General features: G+C 43.7%; 1 protein-coding gene across 1 annotated transcript; it reads left to right on the forward strand.

Moving 5' to 3' along the window:
- The first annotated feature begins 148 nt into the window (after positions 1-148).
- On the forward strand, positions 149-19913 carry EMC3 (ER membrane protein complex subunit 3). Its single transcript, XM_075669670.1, has 7 exons — positions 149-350; positions 1438-1495; positions 10484-10682; positions 13551-13632; positions 17265-17344; positions 17593-17675; positions 19596-19913. The coding sequence occupies exons 1-7, from the start codon at positions 202-204 to the stop codon at positions 19713-19715; spliced, it is 771 nt and encodes a 256-aa protein (XP_075525785.1). The 5' UTR covers positions 149-201; the 3' UTR covers positions 19716-19913.
- Positions 19914-21951: the final 2038 nt, after the last annotated feature.

Below are 21951 nucleotides of genomic sequence, written 5' to 3' on the forward strand. Positions count from 1 at the left end.
ATGAACAACATAAGTTGAAGAAGTTTTTTAGTCTATGACTAATACGCTTGGAGTTCAAGCACAAAATGAACTATTTGACTTTATTTCAGGTTGTTATCCCGTTATACTACAGGTTTCTCTTCTCTGCAGGCAAGTCCTTGCTGCTAGTCTGCTAGTGCGGCAGCGGGATCTCGCTCGACATCGGCAGCACTAAATTCAGACATGGCAGAACTTTTGCTCGATCCCGATATTAGGATATGGGTTTTTCTGCCCATTGTAGTAATTACTTTTCTTATTGGCATAGTGAGGCACTACGTGTCCATCCTGATTTCCTCTACCAAGAAAGTGGAGCTGCAACAAGTCCAGGATAGGTAAGGAACGCTCTTGGAAGTCGGTAGATCTTCCGCTGGGCGCGTGTGAAGTCGCTGTAGTCTGGTTCTGTGAACTTTTCTCGTCGAGAATTCTTTTTTCTTAATAGTGTTTCTGGAAGAGAACAGAGAACACTGCGTTCTTGCATGCTTGATTATGCGAGATTTTCAGGTGAGCTTACGAAGCGGATGCACGACTGCTAAACGATGTATACGTAAATTGACTTCCGCGGTAGCAGAAACCTCTAGACGTTTCTTTATGCCAGCAGGAAAAAAAGAAATGCTTCGAAGAAAGGATGGTCAAATTCCGTCCACCTCCACCAGATATGTTACGCAGGAAGACGCAGACGAAAAGCTATATACAAGTATATTTACAAGGAAATACGCCGCACTTGGCCAAGAGGCAACAGCCCGCGCTAGCCTCCAATCGTCGTCGTCGTCTTCACACTGCTCGCCTCTTCGTCATCGCAAATACTGTTCCGTAGCAACATAATGGACTTCAATGTTCCCTAGCAGCGAATGTATCTTGTTTATAGTCGCATGAAGACAGAGCACGCTCGGGAGTTCAGCCGCGAAATTCGCCATATTCCATAAAGAATTCCGCACTCAAAATGTTCAGGCCGAGAGAGAAAAATAAATAGCATCGCGGCGAAAAAAAGAAAAATGGAATAACTACGGTGAGGCATGTTACCGCGGTTCAGCATCATTTCCTATCCATTCCTGTATAAACAATTTGGCAAGCGTAAGCAGAAATCGGTATTTTGTGGTCGTCGTCTACAACAAAAATATCCAAACACATGCTGAATGGAACTGTGGTTACGTGGGGCAGCATAGAAGAGCTTCACCAACTTCAAATGGATACCCAAAAGTCTTGTACTTCTCATCTGTATTAATTTCAAGCTACTTTTACTTGTGCCTCAGGACCTCTTTCTAAAAATCAGCACAGAACCTGCAATTTTATTCTTTTTCTCTCACTATTTGAAACAAATGAAATGAGTTCATGACTTCTTGTTGACCTTTTCTCAAATTTAATATTTCACTACAGCGGTAAAGCAGTGTGCATTATACACATTTTATTTTTTATTTTCAGTCAAGCACTTATCCGCAGCAGATTCCTTCGCGAAAACGGGAAGTACATTCCAAAGCAGGTATGGTTATTCTGCAGTACCTTACTTTCTCCTCATACTTTCTGTGCTGCACTTTGGGTGTATCTCGTAGCTGTCCAAGATTTCCTCAAGTGTTTACTGTTGAAAAATGCTTTCCCAAGGTGTCCATCTTAGCTCCTTGAATTTTTTTAAAAAAGATGTTAAGGAGAACTCTAACGTATCAGTAGACTGCCAGATTACTCATTCAGGACTATTTCCATGTTACTTTTATGGAAAGAAAATTTAAGAGGTGAGATGAAGAAGGCCAAACTTCCATTTTTGAATTTTGCATTCCAGGTGCGGTGTGCTATCATGCCAAGTATGAGCTATAATGCATGAGCACATGGTAAAGTGTGTTCCAAGGTTGGATAGTAGCACTGATCGGAGAGGGTCCTGCTATTCGCATTTTAAACGTTGCCCATTAATGCCTGCTCTGTCCCCCAGTTTAGTGCACAAAGTATTGGTCTCACAAGAATGGTAAGGACAGATTATGGGCATGTTCATGCGATCTATGAGTCATTCATTGTTCTACGCACTTCAACCTGTGAAATATTGTAGATAAAGAGATGACAAGTTCGCAATGACATTTATATTGCATATGTTTTGAATGCACACAGGAAAGGAAAAAGGGCAAATGCAGGCATTGAACGATAATGCAGAAATCTGTGTAATGATGCATCGAGGGTTGATAAATCAAGCATGAAATTCTTGACTGACAGCAGTTTTCGTTTTCACATGCGTATCAGCAATATTCAAGATATAGTAAAAGCAGCGGAAGAATTCTATACTGACCAGTACAGTACCCAGAGCAGCCATGGTACCTCCATTCGAAGCCGTATTGAATGGGTTACTAGTGAGGTTACTATAACTAGTGATGAAGTTAGAAGGGCCTTGCAAGACATGAAATGGGGAAAAGTGGCAAGAAAAGATGCAATAACAGTTGATTTAATCAAAGATGGAGGAGACATGATACTTGAAAAACTGGTGTTCCTTTATACGAAGTGTCTATCGACTTCAAGGGTCCCGTAGAACTGGAAGAATGCCAACATTATACTTATCCACAAAAAGGGAGACAATAGAGAATTGAAATATTATTGGCCCATAAGCATACTTCCAGTATTATATAAATATTCATCAACTGTGGCGTTCTCCTCCGTGCTCTTGGGACAAAGGAACGACAACACAGTAGTGCAAACAATCACAATGCACCTTTCATAGATCAATGCCTGCTAGCCGAGTTGCTATCCACAAAACATGCCTATGGGCGCGCGACAAATCTAGAAGTACGACTCACCGCGACCGGATAGCGAGCGAATATGTTCGCCCCATGCTGGATCCCAACGCCTGGTCATTCGCGTGTACGGTCACGCGGACGGTGGCGCGTTCCAAGGCGGCCACGCGAGGCGGTCTCGCAGAAGCCTGGGTCGGCGACGCACGGGACGTCCACGCTGTTCGCCGACCCGCCGGGGAAGAGACAGCCTGATCTCCCCTGCGCCCCCAGGTAACCCTGCCGTGAGGCGGCGTTAGCAGCGCAACACTCGCGCCATCTCTCGCACTGCGCCCCAACCACATCGACCGCCGCGGGCATCACACAGGCCACGCGGCGAAGCCGGATTACAGGAGACGCGACATGCGGGAAAAACATATCAGGGGACGCGCGAGAGTCGCGCATCCCCACATCCCCCCAACCTTAAATCACCACATATTCCGGCGAGACATGTCCCACGGTCTAACATCAACGCAACAGTGGTCGCGCCGAGGAAATGTCCACGCTGTCCATAGCATGCGAGCCGACATTGTCCCTGGGTACACCGCTGGCGTCCGCCGGTCACAGCAGCAGCTTTGCAGACTCAACGGCACGATGCTAGGCCAGGACTCCGGAAACGACGACGCAGTAGTCGGTACGAGCAAGCGTCGCTCGCGCCGACGCGCCCTGCTGGCAAGAGCCGCCGTAGCTGTCGGTGACCGCCGGCTCTTTTGTCCGCCGCCGAGGGTTGTGAGCTGGAGACAGGTGGCCGCCGAAGTCGCTGCGCCGAACTGGCCACAGCATCACCATCGCCCGGGGTGGCTTTATCGTAGTCCAGAGAAACAGCGCAGGCGATGTGCAGGTGGCAGCAAACCAGGGGCAACTCCACTCACGCTACATACACTCAACACACTCGGCGAACACTAAAGTAGTGCAAGGGAGAGGAAGTCTGCATGCGCATCGCCCACGTGGTACGATGTTCAACTCGGCTAGCAAAATATCAGGCAGCTACTCAGACGCTAAGTTCATGAGAACGAAGCTCGCTTCCTTGAGTCGAACGAGTAATTTTAATTCGTGCGATGCTAAATAGAATGAGGGAAGCAAATTGCAACACCTCAACGCCACGGTCCACCAGGTTGTGTCCCTCCACGTGCGACAGGCAGCTTCGTAAAGCCTTAGGCCTAAAGCGTCGCTACCCTGACAACAACCGGCAACCAAAAACAACACCCAAAATGAGCGCAAAACAGGCAGCCGCGAGGAGACGTCAGCTCTGTGAGGTGGTCCTACTCCGCTCGGTGCACACAGCATCCGAATTGACGGCGCCCACCGTCCCAGACGGTGTCGGAGCGCCCGGTGCCAGGCCGCAATGCCAGTCAGCCCGTAGTGGCCCGCGGCCACCCGGCTCCCAGAGCCGCGACTTCATCAGAGTCAAAGAGATAGAAGAAGCTATATACATAAGAAATTCGGACCACCCACGAGGCTTCCGTACTCACTCGCTTCAGGCTTGCCAATATGCTCCGCGGGCGCTATGCCTCGCTCTCCCAGGATGCAGACCACGTGGCTCTCGTACCGACGAATGTCATTTAAAAAAAAAAAAAAAAGACTTGCGAGAAGGCTTAGCATGTTGACATGTTCATACACACTACAGCCGCCGTCGCCTCGCTCAAGAAAGCACGCCGCCAACGCTAGCGATGAAAATCCGTGCTAGCCACGGAGGAAGGAAACTAAGGAGAGGCCCTACCCCCGTGCCCTAACCCCTCCGCGCGCTAGGAGAAAAGTGTGGCGGAAATGACGTAGTAGGTTCTCAATTTTTTGCTGCTTTTTTATTTTTTTTTGCTGTATGGCCACGCCTTTTGGGCCACAATGGCGGCGTTGGTATGGTTTTGAGCGCTCGCACGTGTTGCTCTGGTAGGTTTCGTGCCGTGGCAAAGGCGCTGTGTGGGCGGGTTTGCGTTAGTCACCGTGTCTTGTTGCGCTGTGCTACCTGCACCGTGCTCTGCCGGATGTTGCGCGAGAGCGCGCGCTCCGCGCGCGATACCACGCGCAGCGCGGCGTGGTTTCGCGAAAGATGTAAACAAGAGAGGAGGGTGGCCCAAAAGGCGGAGCATCGCCATGAGCAACGCCAACTTCCGGCTTCACTTTTGCTTCACAAAGAGTGACGTCAGGGCCTCTCCTTAGTTTTGGTGCTAGCCTTACGCTTCGGTTCAAACAAAGGTCTCGAACGAAGCAAAACTGTTAAAAACTATCGTCCGATGCCCCAAGAGCCCCTCGTTGGGCGCCAGATATGGAGGTTCCACTCTGCGTGCGGCTAGGGCTGAAGGCGAGCTCCGGATCTAGCCCCACGCAGTCGCTTCGCGGTACTCCCAACCCGTAGCGCGGGAATCGCGGCTACGCCGGGTTCGGACGAATAAGGCAACCAGCGGTACATTATTCTAGTACACTATAACCAGCGGTGTCAACGGTAACAACGTTTATTGCTATTAGCAATAGCGAACACTCGCAGAGGGACGTCCTCTCAGTAATAGTAGTAAAAGGCTTGCCTCGTTGTCAGGGTGGGTCAGACAAACGAGGTCACTCACGGGATGCGGCAGGTGCTGTCCTCCAGGCGGTCCAAGGTGTCGGCGTCCCAAGAGAGCAAGTCTTCCCCGGTGGCGCGCTCTTATGCTTTTTTACCTTTTTGCGAGGGGAAGTCCTCCTCGCCCGCCGGATACGTTTCCCTTTCCCGTGAGCCGCGTATGGGAAGAGGGGTACGCGCGTCATCATAGCGACGGAGAAAGGGAGGGCGCGTAGTGCCTCTGTCCCATGTCTACGCCGGCCCGACCCGTCGCCACGTGTGAACGGGACGCCGCGGGTACGCGGGAGGAAATGGAGGCGGGTGCTCCCCACACAACATAATCTCCAATAGAATAAGGGCAACACTGGACTTCAGTCAGCGAAGGGAACAGGCTGGCTTCAGGAAGAGATACTCTGCAATGGATCACGTCCATGTCATCAATCGGATAATCGAGAAATCCACAAAGCACAATTGGCCTCTCTATATGGTTTCCATAGATTACGAAAAGGCATTTGGTTCAGCGGAGATACCATTAGTGATATAAGCATTACGTAAACAAGGAGTGCGAGATGGTTACATAAATGTCTTGGAAAATATCTACAGAGATTCCACAGCTACCTTAACTCTACACAAGAAAAGTGGGAAGGTACCTTTAAAAAAAGGGGTCAGACAAGGAGACACAATCTCTCCAATGCTATTCACTGCATGCTTGGATGTATTCAAGTTATCAAACTGAGAAGGCTTAGGAGTGAGGACTAATGGCGAATGTCTCAGCAACCTTTGATTTGCAGATGACCTTGTCCTGTTCAGCAACATTGGGGATGAGTTACAACAAGTGACTGTGGACCTTAACAGAGAGTATAAGAGTGGGGTTAAAGATTATTATGCAGAAGACAAATATAATGCTCAATAGCCAGGCAGGGAACAGGAGTTCAGGATCAGCAGTAAGCCTCTAGAGTCTGCGAAGGAGTATGTTTACATAGATCAATTACAAGGGACCCTGATCATAAGGAGGAAATTTACAGAAGAAAAATGTGTTGGAGCGCATACGGCAGACATTGTGAGATCCCAACTGGAAGCTTTACATTATCATTAATAAAAAGAAAGGTGTACAATCAATAGCCAGGCAGGGAACAGGAGTTCAGGATCAGCAATAAGCCTCTAGAGTCTGCGAAGGAGTATGTTTACATAGATCAATTACAAGGGACCCTGATCATAAGGAGGAAATTTACAGAAGAAAAATGTGTTGGAGCACATACGGCAGACATTGTGAGATCCCAACTGGAAGCTTTACATTATCATTAAAAAGAAAGGTGTACAATCAATGCATTCTACCGGTGCTGACATATGGGGCAGAAACTTGGAGACTGACAAAGAAGCTCGGAAACAAGTTAAGGACCATGCAAAGAGCGATGGAACGAAGAATGTTAGGCGTAACGTTATGAGATGGGAAGAAAGCGCTGTGGATCAGAGAACAAACGGGGATAGCCTATATTCTAATTGATATTAAGAGAAAAAAATGGAGCTGGGCAGGTCATGTAATGTGCAGGTTAGATAACCGGTGGATCATTACGGTTACAGAATGGGTGCCAAGAGAAGGGAAGCGCAGTGCAGGACAGCGGGAGACTAGGTGGGGTGATGAAATTAAGAAATTCGCAGGCGCTAGTTGGAATCTGTTGGTGCAGGACAGGGGTAATTGGAGATCGCAGGGAGATGTCTTCGTCCTGCAGTGGACATAAAATAGGCTGATGATGATGATAAATGATACCAAGTTCACATAAAAGGTGGGTACCGTTCTCTTCAGGATTGTTTCGTTTGACAAAGATTTCATCCACCAGCCTGGGAGAGAGAGCAAAAGCAGGCATGAAGGGTCAATGTTTGAAACAATAACAGCAGAGCCCTCTCCCTTTAAGTCCGGAACATGGTGTGAATCGCTGCCGCTATCCAACCTAGAAGAGTGCTTTGCCATGACGTGCTTGCACGTGGTAGCTCATGCTGAGCATGATATTATTTCGCTCTGTGATAACATTGAGGATTTCATGGTATGTATGTTTGTTAAGATCACTTTGTGCAGGAAAAGGCAACACAAGTTACCGAAGGCTGCATATTTGAGTTTTTTAGCATCCCTTTTACAAATTGGGCAACTCCATCGATGATGGTAGCAGTGGCTGTTTTGAAGGATTCTCTGAGATATGTAGAGAAAGTCTTAAACCCGCTATAAGTCTTGCCAATTTAATGTGGCCTAAGGCCTTTTTAAGTATCTGTTGTTGCTGTTTCGTAGGGGCGTACGAGTAGCGATTTTTGAGACCGAATTGAATACCGATTGAATGGTGCCAGAAGTGAATCGAATTGAATATCAAATAGATTTCAAGTATTGAACAGCCATTATTATAATTAGTATAAAACAATATTCAACTCCCAGTATTCTTAACCTTAGCAAGTTTCTGTCATTACATAGTATGTTATCAAGTGTTGTTTCGAGCTTTCTTCCTGTAACATCAGGTGTGCTCCAGGGCAATGTTCTGGGGCCATTGTTTTTACTTTATATAAATGACATTGTTAACATAGTACTACCAGGAACTCAAATTAGACTGTTAGCGGATGATTGTGTGCTTTTTCATCAAGTTACTTGTACTAATGATTAACAGAATTTGAATTTGTCTTATGGTGTGATGACCATGGTACGGCTCTGAACACACAAAAATATGTTTATCCTTGGTGTCTTTGTTTGTTGGCTTCTTATGCTATGATTAATAAATATCGGGCTCCTTGGTTAACCCTCTTCTCGTTGTTTATCTTTGTGTAACTTGTACAAAAACACCTCTTGATTTTACATATACCCTTGGCTCAACATCACTACAACAGGTAGCCAACTACAAATATCTCGGCATAACAATAACTAATGACTTTCTTGGAACCTGCACACAGACTACATATGTTCTGCTGCCTTCCATAAGTTGTGTTTTCTAAAACATAAGCTTAGAAATTCTCCTTCTAACATTAAACTACTCAGTTACTTTATATAAATAAGACCTAAACTAGAATACTTTTGTATTGTATGAGACCCCTTCACTAAAGCTAAAATAATAGTAAAAGAAGAAAGCTTGAAGCTGTACAAAGAAAGGCTGTTAGGTTTGCTCTAAATTTAAGATTACAGACACCATCTTAACTCATGGCTGCTAACAACATTGAAATACTTGGAACTATGACGAAAAAAGAACCACCTCAACTTTCTTTACCTACTTTTTAATGATGAGTTAGCCCTTGACCTGCATGCATATTTATCTCCTCTGTCCACTAAACATACACAACATCATCACGCCCATTCTTTAACCCCGTATTTTGCTAAAACTAATGCTTTTCAGTTTTCATTTTTCCCGCGTACTGTATTAGAATGGAACCGTCTAACTGATCTTAGCCAATTTTCTGTGACCTATAAGAGCCTTGATATGTACTGTCAATTCGTGTTATGTTTCTATTTTGTGTTATATTTTCTCTTGGTACATACTGTATATGGGTAGTGTCTACTGTTAATTGGTGTTGTTTCCATTTGTGTAATGTTTTCCTCTGTTATCTTTTATGTTTGTGCTTTTATCTTGCCTCTTGTACCTGTGTTGCTTGGACCGATTCTTGGTCTGCGGTATGAAATTAATAAAAAAAGCACGAATGGAACATTAGGAACAAACAAGTAGTTCCTTTGCATGCAGAGGGCTTTTCAGAGTGTGGGAATGATTCCTGTGCAGCCTTTAAAGTATGGCTACCTAAGTGACGTAGCCTGCTCCACTACGCAAGTTCTCACGTTTTATGTCTATACTATGCCCATGGAAGTAGAAATTTACCATACTTTTATTCCAACTTTATGTTTATTCGGGTGCAGTTGACTTGTTAAAATATTCTAAAAGCATTAGAAAAATTTTTGCATTTATGAATACAATCAAAACCTGCGATAACGAAGCCCCGCAACAATGAAATATTTTTATATTCCCGGTGAACACCTATAGGATTCAGTGCATGTTGTATCTCTCGGCAACGAAATGTTGCTGTACTATAATTGCACATCAGTGAAATTTTCCGCAATGTAACCCCACGTATTACCTACTTGTGCAAGGCTAGCAGGCTTCAAAATGTGCTCAAATGCAATTGCTTCGCGCTAATACTGCGCAGAACGGCCACACATTACACTTGCCTGGGCGCCGCCATTTTTTTTTACAATAACAGCCAAGTGCTGGGAGCGATCGCGTGCACCAGAAACACGTCATGGCCATCATCCTGTTTGATGATCATCCGTTCGAAGCGGCATGCATGTTGCTACCGACATGCTACTGACGACGGTTCTTGCACACCTAGTGCAGTGCTTAATGTGCGCCTCGGTTAGAAAAATGCAACAAAAACAAGGAAATCTACGTCCCACTGATGTAGAATTGTTTATGGTGCTTGAGACGGCAGTCGCAGCATGGAGTGCCACGCATCGGGCTGTGATTGAGCAATCGTCCGGGAATACGCATCCCTTTCTTCGAGAACGCCGGTTTCGATGCCACCTGACAGACATTGCATGCAGATTTGACACCGGACATAGATTTGCGCAAAGGGGTCGTAATTTCGATCGATTGTCTCCGAGCATATGAGATACGATCACTTTTGCGCTCGGCACCGGATGCGCTGGCATCTATGGGTGACAGCGTGCACTGGAGAAATGCTGCTGCTTGTGTGGAGCGCTGTTGTTCTGCATCCAGTGACGAGTTACACAAAATCTCACAAAAGTGATTGTATCTCTGAAAGCAGTTGACTGAGAATACTGCTCCACGGCAGTGCTGTTCTATATCATCGAGCAAAGTTTGCCAAAGTAGGCTAATGGAATTTTGGCAGTAAGGTTTCATTCTGCGACGCATTACCTATCTGTGCTGTCTTATTTCGCAACAACAAAATTCTTGTGAAAGCGAATTTTTTCGCGTTTTCCGGTGATCTCATTATTACGAGGTTCAAATTTAGCGACTATTCAATTTGAAGACCAAGTCAAACAGAACACTATTCGATTCATATTCGAAAATTTCGAATATTCGCACACCCCTACTGTTTCATTATTTCACTTTATCCTGTGCAAAAACCGCACATCAACATTATTAGCATTATTTCTTTCTTTTTTTCAGATGTGGCACTTGGTGTGACATTTCTGTTTTGTCTCCTTGTCCAGAGTTTCCTAATGCGCAAGAACTTCTTCAACAATGAGGAGACCGGCTACTTCAAGACGCAGAAGCGGACGCCTGTCATGCAGAACCCGATGACTGATCCCTCAGTGATGACCGACATGCTCAAGGGAAACCTGACCAATGTCCTGCCCATGATTGTCATTGGTGGCTGGATCAACTGGACCTTCTCAGGATTTGTCACCAGTATGTCTCCTGCCTGGTAGTTGCTGATCACGTAGTTACTAATTGCACATGAGTTCATCAGGACATCAGCATTCTTCAGAAAACAGGTTGATGAGAAAGTGCAATTGCTTTATGAGGGCAACAGCCAATGCGCTTCCTCTGAAAAAGTCTAATGTTCAGCTTCCAAGTAGGTGAAGTGCAGAGGCTGAGGTTGATCAACCAGTCATCAAGTAAGCACTCAGTCAGTGAGGTTGATCAGAAATAAAGTGGATCGTAAGCTTGGCTAAAACCCACGATTGCAACTTTACTGGGCCCAGGTGACTGTGACAGGCATCTATGGCAGTGTGTATAATTACAGCAGAACATGCTTTCTTGCAACAGCAGTAAACTAAAGCAAGCAAACAAGATATTGATATATGTATGTATTGCAGTAGTAAAATTCACTTATTATTTTAAGTGACCACTTAAGTATCACTCACTCTACAATGAAAGATGTTTTGAGACGTCATTGCAGTGGGTGCACATAGCATCAGTAGCACATACATAACCAGAAGTTAAACTGTTTTAGTAGCAAGAGAGCAAAAATATGTAAAACCAGTGGTATTTCATGTGTGTTAAGTGTAACAGGAACATTGTAAGCCAAATGTGTAGAACAAGTAGCTTGACTTTTGAGCGACTTCACCTCCAGGTGGCCAGTGTTGTGGATGCTACAACCAAGATTTAGAAGTCCGACTTGGTCAAGATTATGCTGGCTTAGCTGTGAATATGATTGAATCAACGAACACTTTATCTAACATGTAGATGAATGTAAGAACAGCATCAGGGTGTCTACCAAGCTGATATTTCCAAATTCCCTGAGTTTTCCAGGTTTTCCCTGAGTGCCTTGGCGAAATTCCTCCAGTAACACAGAACCATGTTTTATGTCAAGATGGACTGACACATGTCACCCGATGCTGTCACTCTCTAGTAAGCACGTTAAAAAATAAGACGATTCAATCCAGTTTGAATAGTGAGGCGTAGTGTTTACTTTATTCAAAAAGGAAAACAGAAGGGAGGCGTTAGTAAAATGCACAATGAATAAAATATCTTCAAGAAGAATGGTAAAGCCCATTGCAAATTGAGTCAAACATTCTCAAATACGTATAACAAGAGATGCATACAGAAGCAAAAAAAAAAAAAAAGAAGTGATAGCAAGCTCATTGGTATGAGGCCTGAACTTTGTCACAAGTGAGATTCCCTCTCACCAGCTGGGAAGCCAACCACAACTGTCCCGACCTACACTCAGCCCATGCACAACGCCTGAGTGTTGTGTTTCACTCCTTGAAAGAGTTTATTTTGGTTCAGATAAAGGACACCTGCATCTCAGCATCAGCCAACACATTGTTTTTTGAGCTCAAGCTCCTTCCTTTCCCTTTCATGCTTAATGTGTCAGTCCTTTCTGTTCTTGTCCTCCTTCCTCCGCGTGTTCGCCCCATGGACCATTTGAAGCATCCTCTTTGTCAGTTGTACTGTCAACGTCCGATTTTTCGGACTCTTTAGGGGCCGCGAAAACGTCCGAAAAATCGGGCAGTCCGAAAAAATAAATGCATGTCTTTTACTGTCCTTAAGGGCTCAAATCGCCACAGGCACGACCGAAAAGCTCTGAAGGCCTCTGAAGGACTTGCCAGGCATATCGGTGCTCGTACTGTCACAGGAGACGGCGGGTGCGCTCGTGTACAATTAAGGAATACATACTGTGACCCGTGACAATCGCTCCTTCCCACGCTTAAGCTTCACCGCAATACTTCGCGTATGCTTCACCGCGTAACATTGCCTTAATGAGGCGAAGCTGACTTTCGGGAACCGGCCTTATTTAACGCGTCGTGCTTGCCGAGCTTCGAAGTCAATCGCGTGGATTAACAAAGGCAAAGTCGGCGCCATTGCTGACAGCGGCGAATTATTTCAATGAAAAACAAGGCACCGAATGGCAAGAAGCTTAATAGCGAACGTCGAAGCAGCTTTGCGCAGCGTTGCCGCGGTGGCTATAGATGCCAGCGGATCCGCGTGCGAGATAATCAAAATGGTGGCGGTGGTGGTTTTGATTAATGCCGTTTCGGATCTGCGGTCACGGCAAAAAGTCCGGATAATAGGACGGCGAAAGGCTCCTGCATCCGAAATTTCAGACGTTCTTATACATCGACACTATAGGGTAAGTGGTGGTGCTGCGAAGCCGTCCGCATTATCGGGCCTTTGCCAAAAATCGGGTGTCCGGAAAATAGGTCTTTGACTGGCAACTCCTCCAGCCGACGACACGGCGTCAAAGATGATTCGTTATGATTCCTCTCTGTTAGTCGAGCAAGCATTAGCGAGAGTTCCGTTCCCTTTCAATAAAATTACAGCTAATTTTCCCTGATATAAGCACAAATTCCCTGAGTGTTTCCAGACAATGCAAAATCCCTGAGAATTCTCTATTTTCCCAGTTGGTAGACACCCTGAGCTTAAGTGAAGCACAAAAAGATGTTCTTACATCGTCAGCTTCCTACATTGTATATTTTGCTTTCACTTTGAAAGTGAACTGTCCTAAATCACTTGGCAGATTGTAAAACATGCCGTTTAGCAGAGGTCAAGCTTTCAGTTTGTGTCCCTGAATAGATGTAATCGCCGAGTTTCTTGATGTGTCTGGTCTTCTCAGATAACTCATGCCTAGAGTTTCATTTTCCAGGTGAGATGAAGCGTGCTGATTTCTAGTCCAATGAATATGCACATATATATAAAAATCCAGCTTTCATTAAATTAAATACCATGTCTGTCCAGAAGCTCAAAAGTGATATCTCGCAAAACTGCTACAACCAGCTACAAATCTGCCAAAATGTATAGATTTACTGAGAGTTTGTGGCACTTTAATTGCAGCAAAGGTTCCATTCCCACTGACCCTACGCTTCAAGCCCATGTTGCAGCGTGGTATTGAGCTCATGTCACTGGATGCCTCCTGGTGAGCTTTTCCTTTGCACAGTGATAAGTCTATGGAGAGCACAGCTTGGAACTAATTGGCGTTTTTCAACTAATTGCACTGGCTTTTCTGCTAATCTGGCACTTATAGCTTTTACAGATTATCTTAAAAAAGTGATAGATGAAGGTAAATTTGCAGCATGTATATTCATTGACCCACCTAAGGTCTTCGGCACTAATAATCACACAATTATTTTTGTTAAACTCAAAGCCATTGGAATAACTGGTCCATCACAACTTCTAATCCGTAGCTACTTACAGGATAGAAAAAAAGTCATTTACATTTCTGGATACTACTCTAAAGAAGTTAGTACTAACATAGGTGTACCGCAGGGGAAATATTAGGTCCCCTTTTTTTCCAAATTCATATTAATGATCTGTCTAGTTCCCTCTCCTCATTGAAGTGCATTCTGTAAGCTGACACTGCTATATTTAATTCTAACAATTGTGTAACAACACTAACAAGTAAGCTTGATCAAGATCTTGTGAAAATCTCCACATGGCATTAACATAATAAGCTGCAGATTAACCATAATAAGACCAATTTTGTTGTCTTTAGCTTGCATCAGCAATTATTGCTTGACCACCTTCAATCCATTTACATCAACAATCACCTAATCACAGCAGTTGATCATTGCTCCTATTTAGGTGTGGAATTTAATCGCCACCTTAAATTTCACCTTCACATAGCTAACATAAAAAAGAAAATCGCATATGGAATACGCATCCTAATTATTGAACAACCGTATTTCTCATTTTTTACTCTCATGTCGCTTTATTATACTTTTGTTCATTCTTATATTAACTATAACATTAAATCATGGAGAAACATAACAGTCACCTAACATCATTACAAGTCATTCAAAATTGAGCTATTTGTTTAATAACACTTTCATCTCATAGCACTAGCACTAATCAGTTATTACATGCACATAATATTTTGAGTGCGACTGATCTTGTTACATAATAATTTATGTAGCTTACGTAAATATCTTGGAAAGTATCTACAGAGATTCCACAGCTACCTTAGTTCTCCACAAGAAAATTAAGAAGATACCATTAAAGAAAGGGGTCAGACAAGGAGACGCAATCTCTCCAATGCTATTCACTGCTTGCTTGGAAGAACTATTCACGCTATTAAACTGGGAAGGCTTAGGAGTAAGGATCAATGGCAAATATCTCAGCAATCTTCGATTTGCGGATGACATTGTCCTGTTCAGCAACACCGGGGACGAGTTACAACAAATGATTGAGGACCTTAACAGAGAGAGTATAAGAATGGGGTCGAAGATTAATATTCAGGAGACAAAGATAATCATCAGTAGCCAGACGAGGGAACAACAGTTTAGGATCGCCAGTCAGCCTCTAGAGTCTGTGAAGGAGTATGTTTACCTAGGTCAATTATTCACAAGGGACCCTGATCATGAGAACGAAATTTACAGAAGAATAAAAATGGGTTGGGGCGCATTTGGTAGGCATTAGCAAATCCTGACTGGGAGCTTACCATTATCATTGAAGAGAAATGTGTACAATCAATGCATTCTACCGGTGCTGACATATGGGGCAGGGACTTGGAGACTGACAGAGAAGCTCAAAAACAAGTTAAGGACCACGTGAAGAGCGGTGGAATGAAGAGTGTTAGGCATAACATTAAGAGACGGGAAGAGAGTGGTGTGGATCAGAGAGCAAACAGGGATAGCCGATGTTCTAATTCACATTAAGAGAAAAAAAATGGAGCTGGGCAGGTCATGTAATGCGTAGGTTAGACAACCGGTAGACCATTAGGGCTACAGAATGGACACCAAGGGAGGGAAAGCGCAGTCGAGGACGGCAGAAGACTAGGTGGGGTGATTAAATTAAGAAATTCGCAGGTGCTAGCTGGAATTGGTTGGCACAGGACACAGGTAATTGGAGATCGCAGGGAGAGATCTTCGTGCTCCAGTGGACATCAAGTAGGCCGACGATGATGACCTTGTTAAATATAACCTTGCCATTTTTATTTTTAAGGCATTAAACAATAATATTTCAGTAACCATTATACCAAAGAAATATCTTAATACAAATAATACTAGATTTGTCGTGAATATGAACTTTAGTTTACCCAGCATTTGAACCAACTATGGCAAGCAGTCATTACATTTTTGAGCTTTATCTTTTCGGAACACATTTCCATTTCCTTTAAAATTTCTGAAAGCTCACAGGTTTCATACAGAACTTAAGCACTTTCTTTTAGCTTCCTCCGACTTTCCTTTTTCAGTGTAGCTTTTCTTTCCCATTTTTGAAGAAAGTCTTTTGTAATTTTCTCTCTTATTGACTAACCCATAACCTTAATGTTTAATACATTCAATTGCTGCTTTTCTATGCCTTGTCTCCTAAAAAGCTTTTATTATTGTAAATTTTACATGTTGTCATTGTCGTTTGCATAATTCTTATAATCATGCACAGAAGGCCCCATTTTAGTTTCTAACTACGGGACCTTCTGTGTATACATATGTAATTATCCCCGTTTTTGACATAAGTTAACTGATTCTGATAGCCCTGGAAGGCACTTGCTGATGAATGCAAGTCACTAGTGTCGAACCTGCTTATATTGAACTCCCAAAAAAGGGCCTGTGAATTTTATATATGTGGTGTGGAATTGATGTAAGATGTGTATTTCATGAAAATGCATTAGAATTGGAAGTCTTTGTTTTCTTCTCTCAAGTGGAACTTGTGCTACCTGGGTAGGTACCGTGTGGTTCTTATGGGAATTTTCAGATGTCATGAACTCGTGTGTCCATTGGCCAATAGATGCAGGCCCACATGCACTGCACTGGTCGATGTAGTGTACGCAATTTTTTTTCCTCTGGGGTTTGTCAATATAGCACAGCTGATTGCATGGGAAATAAGTGCAGGGCACGCTCCATAGTGGAATTTCTCATGGCCCCCATGTTGACCTTTTGAATGTGAAACCCCATCGTTTGCTAAGCTTACTGTTTGTTTCCCTGTTGTTGGCAGTGTAATGCTATTTTCAGACTACAGTCTGAAAAATGCACTTTTGTCGTATTCGCTTAATTTTGCATTAGTAACGCTTGCTGCTCATTCAGATTGGCAGTTTCATGCCTTACATATTTTATGACCAGCCAGTCAACCTACAAGTTAGCTAATTGACATCTGCGCTTTCAAGGAGGTAACACAATCAGAAATATCGGCACTGATGCATTGTAAATGCTAAAGACAAGATGCACCGGTGCAAAGCCATTACTTGCAAAGCCTGTGCCAATTCAGCTGGCCAGCTATTGCTCTAAATGGGGATGCCAGAAGTCCTCCGACTGTGGAAGAAGAAGAAGAAGAAAAAAAAAAAAAACTGAAAGTTTAGTGGTCATGGACCACCACTGCATATAGACCAGATGTAAAAGTAACGGACATGACGTTTGTTGTGAGTGTTGTGTATTTTTCGCAGCATATGACTGTGCCCCGAACAAAATAGTTGCACTTTTTTGCATTTGCGCTTGGGTTTCTTGTGAAATCTCTGCAGCTTTGTGTGCATAGTCAGAACGTAACCTAACTGCGTTCTTGGCAGATTATACTCTCAGATGAAAGCTGTCCTCATTGAACTCTCATTTTGCCGTGCAGGGTCAGCTCAGCATCGTGGTACTTTCTGAATGTCTTTGGGCTACGTAGCATCTACGCCTTGGTGCTTGGAGAAAATAATGGTGAGCTGCTCCCACTTATTTATATTATTACTCGTTCTTTTACACACAGCTTCAGCCTGAGTGGCATAACAGTGTGGTTAAGTCTTACTGTGCTGTTTTCTGTTTTTTCTGTGAGGTATGTTTGCTATAATTCAGTTTTTCGTACACATGTAAGCATGTAACGAAGGCACGTTTATAATGCAGTTCAAATGTATACAACATTAGAGAGATGACTGTACTTATAGACTTGTTGCCTGTACTTTGTGTAGCTGCAGACCAGACAAGAGTGATGCAGGACCAGATGTCTGGCGCTGCGCTGGCGATGCCTCCAGACCCCAAGCAGGCCTTCAAGGTGAGCAGAGAGGAAGCCCCCCTTTTGCAGACTTTAATACTTTGCACTTCCACAGGAACGCTATCTAAACCTGCTGGCATTGGTCCGTTAGCAATACAGTGCCTGTCAGCTGAGCCTTGAAAATCCCCAGTTGTTTCGTTCATTGTCAAGTTACTTAACAACAGAGAGAAAGTGAAGTTGTGAGCGTTGCGTACACCCTTGCACAGGCACAGCGTGTGCTTCTAACGAACTGCTTTTATGTGCACGCTCAGCTACCACAGTTTTACCCATAGTGGGGGTCTTCAGGTAACATGGGTGCTAACGTGTGCAACTCACAAGGATGCGAATTGGGCCGTCCCTTTATGTATGTTGGGCCATCCCAGAGGCAGTAACATGTAACAGCAGAGGTCATGCAAGAAGACCAGTTATATATACAAGCTATGTGAGTTACATATTTGAATACAGTGGTCTTGGTTCCACAATGTACTTAAATTTTGCACAAATGTATAAATGTAGATTGCAGAATTGTCTTGTAAAGACTAACTGTGAACTGTGTTCTCACAATGCTCCCAAGCTTCTCCTAGCCACGCATGAAACAGAGAGGGAATCGTTCAGAAAATATCAGATGATTAAATCATTGTTTATTGTGACGTTGGGAATCTGATGCTCAGGTAAAACATGCCGTGTGTGCCATCAATCTATTATGCCATTATGTAGTAGTGAACGCATGCTCACGTTATCAGAAATGAAGTTCTCAACTTTGAGTTTTGGATGGTTCATGCTGGCTTTCGGTAGGGCGTAGTTTGTGCTGCAAGGGACACATGAAATTTACAATGCTTTAAAATAATCAGTGCAACAGATTATTCTTGAGAGGAATGCTTCGTGAGTGAGAAAGTTAGTAAATTGAATATAAACATAGGAGAGGAGTGGTGATAACACTGAATCTAGAAGCCATTGCTGCTGATACAATTTAACAGTTAAAAGAAAGGCACACCATATTGTGTAACAGCTTCAGGCACTGTGTGCACAGCTGTGTGTGCCAATATAGTGCCTCAAAAGCAATAGCATGAATGAAAATAAAAAGAAAAGTGTCACACATATCTTGAAACACTTCTGGTTGGGCCTGTGCTGCAAGTTTAATATAAAGTGTTTTAGTAATTGATTATAGTGCAGACATACACAAGCACAGACGAAAGCAGAGTAGCGCTCGTCTGTCCTTGTGCATACCTGAACTGAAATTCACCAATATGTTGTACCAGCAAGCCCAAACGGCCACACTGCTGCTTTAGTAAAACGAGCTGGTAGGTAGATGGCTGAGTGTTTGCTCACAATGTCAGTATGTCGTGATGTAGCGGGTTCACTTACTTTATTGTTTTTCACAATGCTGTACATCAGGAATATTTTTCAAGTGGCTGGGTAGATTTTCTCCCAAGTATGCTAGACACGAGATTGCTGGTACTCTTATCCGACATTCCTGTATAGAGTTCTCGCATTGATTGTAAACGTCAATGAAGAATTTGAAATTTTTAATCCATTCTTTAGCTCCAGGTTTTTCATTATTACTAAGGTGCAGAAAGGTGTTATTGAAACTAAGTTATCATTGGCTAGAATCAGTGCCTTAAGGGGACAAGCGCCATGACAGAAAATGCACAACTAAAAACGAGTGATGTGCGAGAGCAGCTTTAGTGCACAATGACTGAAAGGTGGGCAAAGCTGATGTGGATTCACAGCTGTGCCTAGGCAGCGTGACATAACATGTAAAAAAAATAGGCAGGACACGCACCGTTGTGTTTTTCTTTTGTGTGTGCTGCGTCGTGCTGTCCGAGTAGTATACAGCTATGAGTGACTTTAGTGATTGAATTTTATTGCATTGGAGCGAGTTTTACTGCTGCCCAGCTGTTTCGTCACCTTTAAAGCTTGTCGCATGTCATTTGCCTGCAGGCTGAATGGGAAGCCCTCGAGATTTGCGAGCACCAGTGGGCCATGAAAAACGTTGAGGAAGAGCTGCTGGGAAATGTCCCTCCCTCTGAGAAACCAAGCACTAGCAAGAAGTATGAATGAACTGCACGAGGAGCCTCTGCATTCATTCGCCTTTCTAAGTGCCGCACTGAGGGAAATTTTTATGCTGCCAGACTTGCACCCCTGTTGAGATCTTGTTTATAGCTTTTACGTTTCTTGTTTTGATGTGTGTGTTGTGGTGGAATTATTGTGGGAACACTGTGCTGTGCACAAATAAAAGAACAAAATTCTGGAAACTCATTTGCTTTGACATTTTCACAGAAATTGGTTCTGTTTAGCCAGCATTCTCTGAAATGGCAGGCACTACTAAAAAGCATGGTAGAGTTATCAATGTGCAGAAATACTTTGCTATCCTGGTGGGATATGAGCAAGTAGCTAAGTATAAGCACAACACGAACTAATGCACACATATCCTTTTTAGCTGTGGAGATTGCCAGTCAGTGTCTTTCTTTTCTTTTTTGTACTTGGCATCCCACAAGCAGGATGCCTAGTTACTTTGATGCCCATATGCTTTCAGATTCCTGAATCGTATTCTCCATCTTTTCCAGTGATTGTCGTTTTCACAGTTCACTCATTGGATATAGTTTACAGGATGCCTATCGTGCCAGTGAAGCATTTTGCAGAACGCTGTCACCAGTGATGCCATGGCTGCTGATTTATCAGTAGATCTACTGATTTTTAAAATTTTCTGCTGATTCAGTGATAAAGCGCTTGAATCTGCAGATTTTCTTGCTTTTCTACTGAAACGAAAGCGGAATCTGCAACTTTTTCAGTACAGAGAATGAATAGATGGATGGATGGATGGATGGATGGTTATAGAGGTTATATTAATGTGATGCTACCTAGCGAGAGAAAAAAAAATGTGGTTGGCTCCGAGGTTAACATACATTCTTGCGTTTCCAAACTCGCAAACGTGGTGCTAACTCTGTCTTTGAGCAAAGTGGGGAAAAGGCATAGAGTTTCTATGCTCTATGGGAAAAGGTGAGGCGGTGAATTTGTGAAAGTGGGTGCATACCGAACCCCGCAACTGTGAAACCACCATTATCATCATCATCATCATGACCAACCTATTTTTATGTGCACTGCAGCATGGAGGCCTCTATGGAGGCCTTTCCCAGCGATCTCCAATTACCCCTGTCTGGAAGATACTATACTCTAGAGCCTTCAGGTACTAACTACCATCTGACGCCTTTGAATAGGCCATCGGAGGGCTTCACTGTTTTTAAATTCGTGCTTGACAATGGCTCTCTGGATCCCCGAGTTTTTCAAAAGTATCGCTAAGAATCTCGGAGTCAATTTTTGTACTGTTTCCTGGAAGCTACAATACTTCAACAGAGTGCTAGTATAAGCGCTGAATTCGTGGGCTCATAAACAGAGTGCAAAAATTGAAATTAAAAAATCTACTGATTTCTACTGACTTTTCCCGAAAAAATCTACTATTTTTTAATGTGTCGTGGCAACACTGGCTGTCACACAATTTATTCTCAACAGCAGTAAGGGCATATTCAACTGGTTGTTTCAGAGTGCTCCAGCAGTGTTTCAAAGGTCACGCAAGACAGCAACTAAGCTTTACTGCGAGCACACAGGGGCTTCATCGGTGAATAATGAAGCATGACTACTGTTATTGGGTCTGCCTATTCTTACAACAGAGATTTAAAGCTGATTTGCTACCTTAGTAGTGCTGCCAGAGTGCTCTGAAATGGCTAGCCAAGTGTGCCATAAGAATGCAGGGCTGGTACAATCTAAGAATTCCCTTTCGCTTTTGTTTATCGCTTTCTTAGCATATGCTGTTCACAAATGCCCGAAGGTAGGTGGAGCAATTCCTGGACCTTTAAAGCGTGAAAGGGAATAGCAGCATCGAAATTGAATTGTTACATTATTCTTTCCCAGCCCCTGTTTGTGGTGGTCCTTTGTTGCACAATAATTTGAAGCAATAGATAGTGCTCTGTCTGTGAGCTTGGCATAATTCCTCAAGGCACTGACCTCCTACAGAGCAGCTAGGACACAGCGACAGCCATCTTGCTTTATTTCTCTGATTGTGACACGGACTATCTTTTTTTTTCTTTTCTTCGTAACTGTCTTCAGCTTCACTGTGGTCACGCACACTCTACTTGGTTGAGGTTTTCATCCCTCCCAAGATGATACAAAGTGCTGCTGGCTGTCGCAATTCTGCAGTGGTGCAAAATCTGTGCCAATTGCGCCAAACTGTGCAAAGAGCAGTCATTTGCGCTACCCTGCGTCAAAACCGCATTTCAGTGGAAAACTGTGATGAGCCTGC

This window comes from Dermacentor variabilis, chromosome 9, assembly GCF_050947875.1.
Source record: "Dermacentor variabilis isolate Ectoservices chromosome 9, ASM5094787v1, whole genome shotgun sequence".
NCBI lineage: Eukaryota > Metazoa > Arthropoda > Arachnida > Ixodida > Ixodidae > Dermacentor > Dermacentor variabilis.